This window comes from Rhea americana, unplaced genomic scaffold (genome assembly GCF_003343005.1).
Source record: "Rhea americana isolate MKP2758 unplaced genomic scaffold, rheAme1 scaffold_262, whole genome shotgun sequence".
Lineage (NCBI taxonomy): Eukaryota > Metazoa > Chordata > Aves > Rheiformes > Rheidae > Rhea > Rhea americana.
The window spans coordinates 136,954-149,475 of NW_028186382.1; the positions used below are offsets into that span (position 1 = coordinate 136,954).

Here is a 12,522-nt window from a genome sequence, read left to right on the forward strand (position 1 = left end):
CTGTAGTTTTGCAAAGCAACTGATTGGTGTTTAACAAGTCAGCAGACTGGAAAATTTAATAAATATGGAACCAGGCCAGAACTTCTGTCTTTATTATGGTATGAATTGTTTATCTAGAATTATAAAAGCCTCCATTTAGCCATCTCATTAAGAACACTTAAGAGGTTTTGGCATTTTGCTGGGATACTTATCAGCACCTCAGTAAAGGATAAGTTGACTTTCTCACTGCATTTAGCTCATCTGTCAGCCTGTAAGTTTTCCTTTGTAAAACTGAGTGCAACTTCATGGAAAATTTCCAGACCATACCTTACACAATGTATAACATACCACGTATCAAACAACTGAGACTGAAGATTTCTCTTACTCAGACTTACTTTCTGTGCTCTGAGTAATACAAGAAAGCTATAACCTAAGGTAACCATCACCAAGTCCAAATCTAAGTTTTCCTAAAAAGGATAACAGAATGGCTAAAGGTAAAAGTCAGTTCTAGTTTGCCAAGCTCAGTATACATGTTACTTTTTATATATGAGAGGAAAGAAAGCAAATATAGACATTACATGAAGACAACTGCCTCAAGAAACAGAAACGCCAATACAGTCTACGGATTTAGATGTAGTTTGAAGCGTTACATTGTAACGGCAATTCTCCACTCACTTTTTCCAGGTCTAGCTCCTTCAGCAAGATAGTTGCATTCTTATTTGCTTCTGCAGCCTGCTGGTCTTTAGCTTTCACAATCGTCTCCACACACTGGTGACATTTTTTCAACAGGTCCTGGAATGCAAACTTTTCTTACTAAAATATCTCTAAAACCGAAATTAAGGACTGAGGCTTGCTCTACAAATATAAAACTGATTTCCTTGTATTCATTCATAAGCATACAACTACTCCCAATACAGTAAGACTCAAAACTAAACCTAGACCTTAAACTAAACCTAAAAAAAAAAAAGTTAAAAAGAGACATACAAAACTGAGAAGCTAAACATGAACATTTAGTTTTGAATACTTAAGGTTTTCACATGTATAACCTAATACAAATGGTCTTGGTCTTTTCTCAAACTTAACTCACCTTGTCAGTTATGGTTGCTATGTACCGCATGCATTCAATGTCTGAAGGAAACTGGTTTACTTCTTTCACGAGGAACTGAACTACTTTCACATGCCCCTGCAATAGCAAACAAAATTCTTATCTCTTTTGTACACAACTGCTGTCACTCATCATTAAAACACAAGCTTGATATCTGTTAGTTTAGAGTAAAAACTAGTAACAAGCAAGAGTATTTCTGCTAAATTGCTTTGGGGGAGGAGAGGTGACTAGCTTGCTCAGTGCTGACAGCGAGTTTACTGTTGAACATACAGGCGACAAAGGCAGGCTCTCCTAAACGTAACTTATTATTTTAAAATACAAGGATCAAACCAGGCCTGAGAGCACAGTCAGCTCTTTGCGTTTTTGTTTGCTCACAAGGTGAGTCTGATCAGGGAACTGAGCCAGCTGAACATTATCCCACAACTACACTTTCTTCTGCTGCTGGATATCCTATCTGATGGGGTGCACTATGCAACCACACAAACATTACCGACTTACTACTTCTGAAGTTATCTGAAAGCAATGGAGGGACAGTAGCAGAATGCTCAACATTGATATTTGTCAAAAATCTGTACTCTTATTTGATGTTTTGTTAAGTATAAAGCAACTGCTCTTAAACAATCCTCTACTACAGCTATATTCCTTGTTTCCAGAAACTTAACTGATCAAACCATTAGAAGCTAATGTTCCTACTGCCAAGAAAAAAAGGCAACAACAAGAAAAGCCAGCAATACAAAGTCTAGTAGAGACAAGACATAAGACCTGGGTCTGAACATAGGAACAGTAGAACAGGACCACCCCAAAGGACAGCTTATTACAGACTGGTACAGTGTCCATCTCTAAAGCAAGGCTGGAACAAGTTGTATGATTTGCAGGAATTTACAGGGGAACACAATAATCTTAACAGCTAGAATAGTAAAAGGTTTTGGAAACCGTATGACCAGAGATAAAATTAACACATTTTACAAAACAAAGCTTTTTATGTCTCAAAAACAGATCTTTGTGAAGTGCATCTTAGCTCTTCTCTAGAGAGGGTCTGAGATCCGCAGATCTAATGATCTTAAAGCAGACATTTTATCAAAATAGTAATTTTGATGTGTTATATTTGATTTTTTTCCAAGACTAAACATTTAGATTTAAAAATCAAATGAGAAATTCCATTTCAAAAACATTTAGCATTGAAATATACAGTCAGGTTGTTCTCCTACCTTGCGGAACGCTGACATAAGAGGTGTAATCTTCCGATTATCTGCTGCATCCACATCTGCTCCTGCTTGCACAAGCAGCTGAACTACATCATAGTGACCACCATTAGCTGCCAGCCAAAGAGGTGTATTTCCTTTCTTGTTACGAACATCGATATGAGCTCCTCTAAAGTAGAGCAAGGGTAATTGAGTGAAGTAAGGTATCAGTAAAGATGGAAATCAGGAAGTAAGAGATCATGAAAGATCAGACTACAACTGAATATGCAACATCAGCCATTGAAATCTAGTATCTGGAGTAGAAATTCTGTTTTATTATATTGTGACTTAAAAAGCAGAAGATTTCAGGGACAAATACAATTTAAACCTCTCCTACTCTSCCCTCATAGCAAGTCTATAGTCTTCTGCATCAGTTAGGCAACTAGCTAACACAGTTTTTAAACTGATCTTTAGATTTGTGACTACTCAAAGTGCAAAGAAGCCCCTTGAAATTTTAGCTGCACACGATTGCACTTGAATAGCTCCAGAGCAGTTTCCAGGCTCTACTCTAAGTGATAGCAGGGCAACGCTCATGTAGGAATTGTTGATTACTACGTAGTCAACACAGTCAGACACTGTTTGCTTACGTCTGATCCCAGCTGTCTGCTTAGCTTCAATATCACTGCAGTTGCAGGATACACTAGGATAATACTGGTATAGTGAACAGATAYGAGGCCCTACTCCCAAAGTTCCCCATCCTCTTTGCTCTTGGATGTGTACACGGACACAAACAAGGGCATCCTTACCACAAAAAATACAGCTACAGAATAAGCCATATTACCGATGAGAAGAAATAATTTACCGATTAATCAAGAGCTCGCAGAACTTGTAGTGACCCTTATCTGCTGCAATTGTTAAAGCTGTATCTCTTGAGGAAGGCACAGGCGGAGCATTAACATCTGCTCCTTTGTCGAGAAGAACTCTTCCAACCTCTGCATACCCTCCTGAAGCAGCTTCCATCAGAGGTGTAAGACCAGTCTGTGCAAAAATAATGAGTTGCTCATTGTGAATTCTGTATAAACTACTTTAGGTACAACATTTGGATAAACCATTACAGATTTCTACACATGTAAATCAGATTTTTTATTTAACTGCTTATATTTACTTTAGAAGTCTTCCTCAGAAAACATCCTCTTTGGCTTTGATTTACACCAGCCTAAACTGACAACTGATTACCACCAGATATGCTAGCCTGAGCAATAAAAACAAGTTTACAAAGAATCTCTAAAACAGAGGTAAGTACAGATCCAGCGGCAAACACAAGTGTTTCTGCAAAAACGGTCCCCAAAACTGGCTTTAGAAATTCTCTCTAGCCTCCCTTAGCCCTGAGACTGACCTTGGACGAACCTGGTTGTTAGGCAAGAGTGTTAAATAAACTTGTACAAGCTGCTAACATGCCCAGCTGACTGTTTGAGAGCTGGCTTATATCCACATCCCTTTTTCTCCAGCTACAGGAGAAGCAGACATTTCTATGGACATAGAAATTATTTCAGCAGCTTTAGGAGTTACCAAATTTTTTTTTGTGCTGGGGAAATCACTCTGGCTGTCTACACTAGCTTTCAGCTTCCTTTATGGCAAGAAGCACAAAGCTGTCCCACAGTAAAGGATGGGACTGGTAGAGCACTGCAGAGGTGCAGAAAGTCACAGTACTGAAGTCATGGGTTCTRTGTTAACATCAGTTTTCCATCTAACAGACCAGCGTTTGAATGCAATACTTGCCTTGATGTGGATGAAGTAGTCTGTTGTATCTGCAAATCACTGCCATAAAAATACCGTTCCCTTTACTTCTGGGCTTGACTTACATATAAATACAGATATATCTATCTGTTCTGTTAACAGAACATGTCAGCCTTAAACTTGAGAAGTTTCTTGGCACTACTGAGTGAGAGTTAACCAAGGTAAGTTTCATTTTTCATTCAGAAGGTCTAATCATCCTTCCCCCAACAAACAATCATCAGAACTACTGCTTATGATTTTTAAAAAGCTTATTTCAAAACGTTCAGCAAGTCCTCTAATTTTCCTATACTGTAGCGAGTGAAATGAGGCATGCATACAAGCTGTTAAGCACAACCTTGAAGCTTGCACATCAATAGGGGCAAGGAGGTTTTTACTAAAATACTTTTCCTTTTTCACAAGCAAGGAGAGGTGTTTAAATACGTTGGGAAAAACAAAAACAAAACAACAGTGAGAAAATAACCCCCTGTCAAATGTCTAGCTCCATCACTACCAATTTGCTTTTGAATTACTGAAGACAGAGCCGAAGGGGCTCAAAGAAGAATTTCAAGAAACCTGACAACTCTTGGAAAATGCACTACTTAAAAATAAGTCATAAGGAAAGGTGATATACGTGCCTACCTTAGCCCTGTGTTCAACGTTGGCTTTCCTGTCCAAAAGCAAACTGACCACCTCTGCTCGGCCTTGGAAACAGGCCAGGGTGAGGGCCGTATTGCGATTGGTCTCAATTTGGGCATTGATATCGGAACCCATGTCAAGCAACAGTTTCACTGCAGGTACGTGGCCGTTCATAGCGGCCAACATCAGAGGAGAAATACCTAGCTTACTCCCAGTCCTAAAGAGAAAGAAAAACAACAGTTCCCAGAACCAGATGAATGCTCTGTAAAACACAAGTGTATCCAAGACGAACAGAATGTTTTATTGTAAGCCAAAAAGAAACATACAATATATACAAATAGAGACACTTACCTAAAATACTAGCAATTCTGAGCTGATTATCAGAAACCAGAGTAACCACGTGCAGTAGAAAATCATGATTTACGTACAAGAAAAACGTTTCAACTTTTCAAAGTTCAGATGGCTGAAGCACACATACACATTAAGCAATTTATATTAAATCCAAGGCTGCAGCTGATTCAGAAAAACATACTTCTAAAATACAGCCACAGTTTAAACTTCTTCTGGGGACAGAAGAAATGTTAGCTTTTCTATAATGAGTAAAGAGGGCACTTAAGAGACTCAGCCATGTAATTTTGTTCCTCTTTCTGAAAAAGAAATATTCCAACAAATACACAGGGCTGCCTTGTGAGCTTCGGCTGGTTCCTTTCCGTTCCACTGGAAAAGTGTTGGACTTCTAGATCCCAGAACAGTGGCAAAGAAAGGGGGAAAGAATAGGCTTGCAAATCATATCGTTGCTTAAAACTTAGATATAAGAGAAATGAAGGATGGGAGTGATGTAGAAAGGTTGCAAGGAAGGCTAAAAGCACTAAAGGTTGGAGAATACGTTTCACTATATACCCAACAACAGACTACTCCTGCAGTTAATCTGATGCACAGAATATATTACCTTGAATTAATTTCTGCTCCAGCATTGAGGAGAATCTTGATGATATTGACATATCCACCAGATGCAGCAAGGCTTAATGGTGTATAATCAGACACATTCCTATGTTCTTTGTTTGCTCCTCGGGCCAACAGCAGATCAACAACCTGGAAAGACAGCGCACACGTTAAAATACGTGTTGTGACCTTAGCTATTACCTAGAAGTGAAAGAATGTTTTCACCATTCAAACTTTCCTGCACACTACCAGCTTCCAGAGTCAACAGATAAGCAAAGATGTTATCAGTTTTCCTGTAGAAACTTTACATTTACATATGCACTGTGCAGACTAGCAACTAATATATTCATCAGCAAATTTGTGCGGGCTGTAGTAGCACTTGTCTTTCAAAAGGATTATTTTACCAAATCAAAAATGCAAGGCTTTAAAGTGAAGCTCCTCCTGTACATGTAAGCTAAAAAAAAAAAGGGGGGGGAGGGGGGGGCGATATGTCCCACTTCCATATGCCTTACATTGCTTGAGTATCTCTTGCAGTGAACTCCCACACCTTTAATTCAAATGATGCTTGAGCCAAGTTTTACCATCTGTGTTACGCAGTCTTTCCAAGAAAGCACAGACTAACTGACAGTAACCAAAGAAGCGAGAGGAAGGACTTCTCTCCACTGAGAGAAGAAGCCTTAAAAGAAATAGAAGGGGGGGGGAAGATCTGGTGTGGCACTGCACTTTACTGTGTCTCATTTTACTACTACATGGGGCAGTTGGTTTAAAGCCAGAAAACACAACAACAACAAAAAAACACAACAACAACAAAAAAACACAACAACAACAAAAAAACACAACAACAACAAAAAAACACAACAACAACAAANAAAACACAACAACAACAAAAAAACACAACAACAACAAAAAAACACAACAACAACAAAAAAACACAACAACAACAAAAAAACACAACAACAACAAAAAAGAAAAACAACTCCCCCACAAGTTGCTAAGCCAGAAACACAAGAGGCAGAAAGTGGCATAAAGGACGAAAAACAAACAAAAAGTAACCCCACCACACAAGGAGGAAAAGTGAAAGATTTAAATATCACAGAATCACAGAACAATTGAGGATGGTAGGGACCTTTAAAGATCATCTAGTCCAAACCCCCTGCAGGGTCACCTACAGCACACGGCCCAGGACCCTGTCCGAGCAGCTTCTGACTCTCTCCAAGGATGCAGACTCTACAACTTCTCTGGGCAACCCATTTCAGTGTTCAGTCATCCTCTTAGAAAAGCAGTTTTTGCTTACGTTCTGAAGGAACTTCCTGTGATTCCCTTTGCGCCTGTTCCCTCTTGCCCTGTCGCTGGACACCACTGAAAAGAGTCCAGAAGGGTGTCCTGCTGGACCTTGTCCTTACCAACAGGGAGGGACTGGTTAAAGATGTGAAGGTTGGGGGCAGCCTTGGCTGCAGTGACCACGAGATGGTGGAGTTCAGGATCCGACAGGAAAGAAGTAAGGCAACAAGCATGATTGCGACCCTGAACTTCAGGAGAGCAGACTTTGGGCTCTTCAGAGACCTACTTGGAGGAATCTCACAGGTTAAGGCCCTAGAGGGAAGGGGGGTCCAGGAGAGCTGGCTAATATTCCAACATCACTTCCTCCAAGCTCAAGAGCGGTGCATCCCTATGAATAAGAAGTGCAGCAAAAGGGGCAGGAGACCTCCATGGGTGAGCAAGGAGCTCTTGGCCAAATTCAGGCAGAAGAAGAAAGTACAGAGTGTGGAAGAGGGGACAGGCTACTTGGGAGAACTATAGGAATGCAGTCAGAGTATGTAGAGATGCAACAGGGAAGGCTAAGGCTCAGCTGGAACTGAGTCTGGCAAGGGATGTTAGGGACAACAGCAAGGGCTTCTTCAAATACATCAGTAGCAAGAGAAGGACTAGGGAACATGTGGGTGGAGGCCTTGGTGACAAGGGATACAGAGAAGGCAGAATTACTGAATGCCTTCTTTGCTTCAGTCTTCACTGCTAAGGGCAGCCCCCAGGAATCCCAGAGCCTGGACGTGAGGGAGAAAGTCCAGAGAAGGGAAGACTTTCCTTTGGTTGAGGAGGATAGGATTAGAGACCTTCTGGGCAAGCCAGACATCCACAAATCCGTGGGCCCGGATGGGATGCACCCACGGGTACTGAGGGAGCTGGCGGATGTTGTTGACAGGCTGCCCTCCATCATCTCTGAAAAGTCCTAGAGAACTGGAGAGGTGCCTGAGGACTGGAAGAAAGCCAGTGTCACTCCAGTCTTCAAGAAGGGCAAGGAGGAGGACCCAGGGAGCTACAGGCCAGTCAGCCTCACCTCCATCCCTGGAAAGGGGATGAACAGCTCATTCTGGATGTCATCTCCAGGCATATGGAAGAAAAAAAAAGGTGATCAGGAGTAGCCAGCAGGGATTCACCCCCAGTTTTGGGGGCCGTTTTTGCAGAAGCACTTGTGTATGCCTCTGGATCTGTACTTACCTCTGTTTTAGAGATTCTTTGTAAATTGTTGTTTTTATTGCAAGGCTTCTGACACTGTCTCCCATAACATCCTCCCAGATATAAGGTCAGGAAGCGTGGGTTAGACGAGGGGACAGTGAGGTGGATTGAGTACCGGCTGAAAGGCAGAGCTCAGAGGGTCGTCATCAGTGGTGTGGAGTCTAGTTGGAGGCCGTGGCTAGTGGTGTCCCCCAGGGCTCAGTACTGGGCCCCATCCTGTTCAATTTTTTCATCAGTGACCACGATGAGGGGACAGAGTGCCTCCTCAGCAGGTTTGATGATGCTACCAAGCTGGGAGGAGTGGCTGACACACCAGAGGGCTGTGCTGCCATTCAGAGAGACCTGGGCAGGCTGCAGAGTTGGGCAGAGAGGCTCAACAAGGGCAAGTGCAGAGTCCTGCACCTAAGGGAACATAACCCTAGGCACCAGTACAAGCTGGAGGCTGACCTTCTGGAGAGCAGCTCTGCAGAGAAGGACCTGGGAGAGCTGGTGGATGACAAATTGACCATGAGCCAGCAATGTGCCCTTGTGGCCAGGAAGACCAATGGTCTCCTTGGGTGCATTAGGAACAGTGTTGCCAGCAGGTGGAAGGAGGTGATCGTGACCCTCTACTCAGCCCTGGTGAAGCCTCATCTCGAGTAATTCGTCCAGTTCTAGGCTCCCCAGTACAAGAGAGACATGGAGCTACTGGAGAGAGTCCAGCATAGGGCTATGAGGATGATCAGAGGGCTGGAGCACCTGCCCTGTGAGGAACGGCTGCGAGAGCTGGGCCTCTGTAGCCTGGAGAAGAGAAGACTGAGGTGGAGATCTTATCAATGTGTATAAGTATCTGAAGGGAGGATGTCAGGGGGACAGGGACAAACTCTTTTCAGTGGTGCCATATGACAGGACAAGAGGCAATGGGCAGAAATTGAAGCACAGAAAGTTCCGCCTGAATGTGAGGGGGAATTTCTTCACTGTGAGAGAGACAGAGTACTGGAAGAGGTTGCCCGGAGAGGTTGTGGAGTCGCTTTCTCTGGAGATACTCAAAACCAGCCTGGATGCAACCCTGTCTACCATGCTGTAGGTGACCCTGCCGAGCAGGGAGGTTGGACTAGATGATCTCCACAGGTCGCTTCCAACCTTACTGATTCTATGATCTTCTTTACACCCTCTCTTCAGATACTTAAACACATTCCCTCCTGAACAAAATCTCTCCTCAGTCTTCTCTTCTGCAGGCTGAACAGTCAGAGCTCTCAGCCTTTCCTCATGAGAGATGCTCTAGCTCCTCAAGCATCTTAGTGGCCCTCCACTGGACTCCCTCCAGTTGTGCTCTTTCTCTCTCTCTTCTACTGGAGAGCCCAGAACTGGACACAGTTCTCCAGGTGTAGCCTCACCAGGGCTGAACCTGAGAAGCATCATCTCCCTTAGTGTGCTGCCAATGCTACTCCTGATGCAGCCAAGCATGCCATTGGCCTTCTTGGCCACAAGGGCACACCGCTGGCTTACAGTCAACTTGGTGTCCACCAGGACTCCCAGGTCCTGCTCTGCAGAGCTGCCCTCCAGCGGGCCAACCCCAGTCCATACTGATGCATGGCATTATTCCTCCCCTGGTGCAGGACTCTGCATTCCCCTTTCTTCAGCTTCATTGGGTTCCTCTCTACCCATCTCTCCAGCCTGTCAAAGCAGCACAGCCCTCCGGCACATCAGCTACTCCTCCCACTTCTATCTTATCAGCAGATTGCTGAGGATTCATTCTGTCCCTTCATTCCAGTCATCTGATGAACAAGATGAACAGGACTGGACCCAGGACTGACCCCTAGATTACACTACTAGCTACAAACCTCCAATTAGGCTTGGCATCACTAAGCACAACCCTACTTCCCTGTCTGCTCACCCAGCCCTTACTTCTTCAGCTTGCCTATGAGGATGTTACGGTAGACAGTGACAAATGTCTTACTGAAGTCCAGGGAGACAACACCCACTGTTCTCCCCTCATCTACCCAGCCAGCCCTTCCACCATAGAAGGCTATCAAGTTGGTTAAGCAGGATTTCCCCTTTGTCAGCCCATGCTCACTGCTCCCAATCACCTTCTTATCCTTCATTTGCTTGAAAATGGTTTCCAGCATTAGCTGCTCAAACACCTTTCCAGGGATGGAGGTAAGGCTAATTGGCCCGTAGCTCCCTGAGTCCTCCTTCTTGTCCATTTGGAAGACTGGCATGACATTTGCTTGCTTCCAGTCTTCAGACACCTCTCCTGATCACCATGGCCTTTCACAGATGACAGAGAGGCCTTGCATTGACATCTGCCAACTCCCTCAGCACTTGTGGGTGTATCCCATCAGAGCTCAGGGACTCATGCATGTCCAGTTTGCTTAAGAGATCCCTAACCTAGTTCTCCTCCACCAAGGGAAATACTTTCTTTCTCTAGACTTTCTCCCTGGTGTCCAGGGCCAGGGATTCCTGAAGGACAATCTTTCCAGAAAAGACTGAGGTGCAGAAGTATCTGCTTCTTCTGTATCCTTTGTCACCAGGGCCCCTACCTCATTCAGCAGCAGGCCTACATCTCCCCTACTCTTCCTTTTGTTATGGATGTATTTATAGAAGCCCTTCTTGTCCTTGACATCCCTCATCAGACTATACTTTAGATGAGTCTTGGCCTTCCTAGCTTCTTCACTAGCTAGTTATTCATTCATTTCTCTTCCACCCTCACAAAAGCATTATTTTGCAAGAAAAAAGGGACAGGAGAATGACCACAAGTTATAACAGTTTGCTAAAAAAAATGAGGATAACCAAGGGGATAAAAATATATATTAAACATGTGTGTATCTATACCTCTTGGCGTCCACCGGAGCAGGCCAACGAAAGTGGAGTATCCTTTGTGCGCTCAGACTGTGCTTCTATATCCCCACCCTTGTCTAGAAGAATTTCTACTACACCAACATGCCCAGCAGTTGCAGCCAGAATCAAAGGTGTAAAACCTAATGTAACAGAAGGTCATATTAAAAGCAACCCAGAGAAACTCAAAACTACCCACAGGCAGAAATAGATTCATTTACTGTAAATTATGTTGATAAACATTCTGAGGAAGACATGTCTAGTTTCCTTGTATAGGCCATAATTACAGAAAACCTCAGACCCTCTCCCAGTCCTCATGTATGCCTGGTACATCTACGGTTTTGACTCTTGCCACATCTAATTTTTTTGCTGAAAAATCAGATTTCGCTGAATTCAACTACTGCAAAAGACATGATACGCAGCCTGACAACAAACTACTCTGAGTTAGCTTTGTCAGCCAAGATTTGAGATTTACCCCAATTAGCCACTCTAGTTAGAATGTCAAAATCTTTTGCGTAGAGTGAATTATAAGGACAAAGCGGTCCATATTTCAACAAATTTTAAGATTGCTCAGACATACTTCCTTTTAAAAACAAAGCTAGAAAGCCAGGCAGTATCACTTACTTTTTATAATCAACATTTCTATGTTAAGTTGGAAAATGCAATTTTACATTTTTGCACGCTCAGTCATTTTCTGAAGCAAAGAATACTAAATTCCTCTTTGAAACTTGCTCCTCCACATTACACACCAAGGTCAAACTGTTTTACTATTTTAGCTTACCCTTTTTGTCTCTGTGTTCAATATTCGCACCACGTGCTATCAATACAGATACAAGTTCTTCGTGACCGCCTGCACATGCAAGGGTCAGAGCAGTGTCGTGATTACTTTCAGTCTTCATGGTCAGGAAGAAAAAGAAGTAGATATTCATCAATTAAAAATATCCTAAGCAAACTTGATTTTTAACATAGCACTAGGTTTTATTCCCCACCCTTCTTTCAGAATTGATCAGAAAGCGAGTCAGTTAGACACTACAGTGAAATTACTCACATGCGCATCAATGTCAACCGAAGGATACATGGGAAGCACTGACTGCGAAGCCACGTTGCTTGGAGCCTGGGAACACGGCTCCGATGTAGGGGATTCCGTAGTGTGCGAGGAAATGGTGGAGCCACTGGGCACTCTGCTATTCACAGCTGAAAAGTAACATTGGCTTATTAATCCCCTCTTTGCAATTCCATATTTGAGAAAGACTTAGTCCCATAAAATTGTCACTGTCTAACAAAAATATCTGTGGGGTAGGGATGGGGAACAAAATACACAATCCTAAAAAGCAAATCAGTTATCTCACACAAAGGATCTTTCCAGCAGTTAAATAATGAAAGTATCTCCAAATTGTGTAAAGTTAGGAAAATAATTTTATTAATTCGTTTGTAAACATTATGAAGATTATGATTACAAATATTATTAGTTATCCTTCTAAAAATGCAACCATCACTGTTAGGTTTCAGTTATATGCTTGTTCTAAGCAAGCAAGTAATTTATCATTAAGATGCAATCCTAATACTCAGAAA

At 42.8% G+C, this 12,522-nt stretch overlaps 1 protein-coding gene across 1 annotated transcript in view; it reads right to left on the reverse strand.

Moving 5' to 3' along the window:
* ANKHD1 (ankyrin repeat and KH domain containing 1) overlaps positions 1-12,522 on the reverse strand; it is a gene marked incomplete at its 5' end in the record, with an annotated part of 121,441 nt that overhangs the window by 19,350 nt on the left and 89,569 nt on the right. Inside the window, 9 exons of the mRNA XM_085307713.1 lie at positions 655-771; positions 1,067-1,162; positions 2,293-2,455; positions 3,128-3,303; positions 4,681-4,894; positions 5,627-5,769; positions 10,948-11,093; positions 11,732-11,843; positions 11,999-12,144. Of these exons, the coding sequence (XP_085163839.1) occupies positions 655-771; positions 1,067-1,162; positions 2,293-2,455; positions 3,128-3,303; positions 4,681-4,894; positions 5,627-5,769; positions 10,948-11,093; positions 11,732-11,843; positions 11,999-12,144 (1,313 nt within the window). The remainder of the gene's footprint in view (positions 1-654; positions 772-1,066; positions 1,163-2,292; positions 2,456-3,127; positions 3,304-4,680; positions 4,895-5,626; positions 5,770-10,947; positions 11,094-11,731; positions 11,844-11,998; positions 12,145-12,522) is intronic.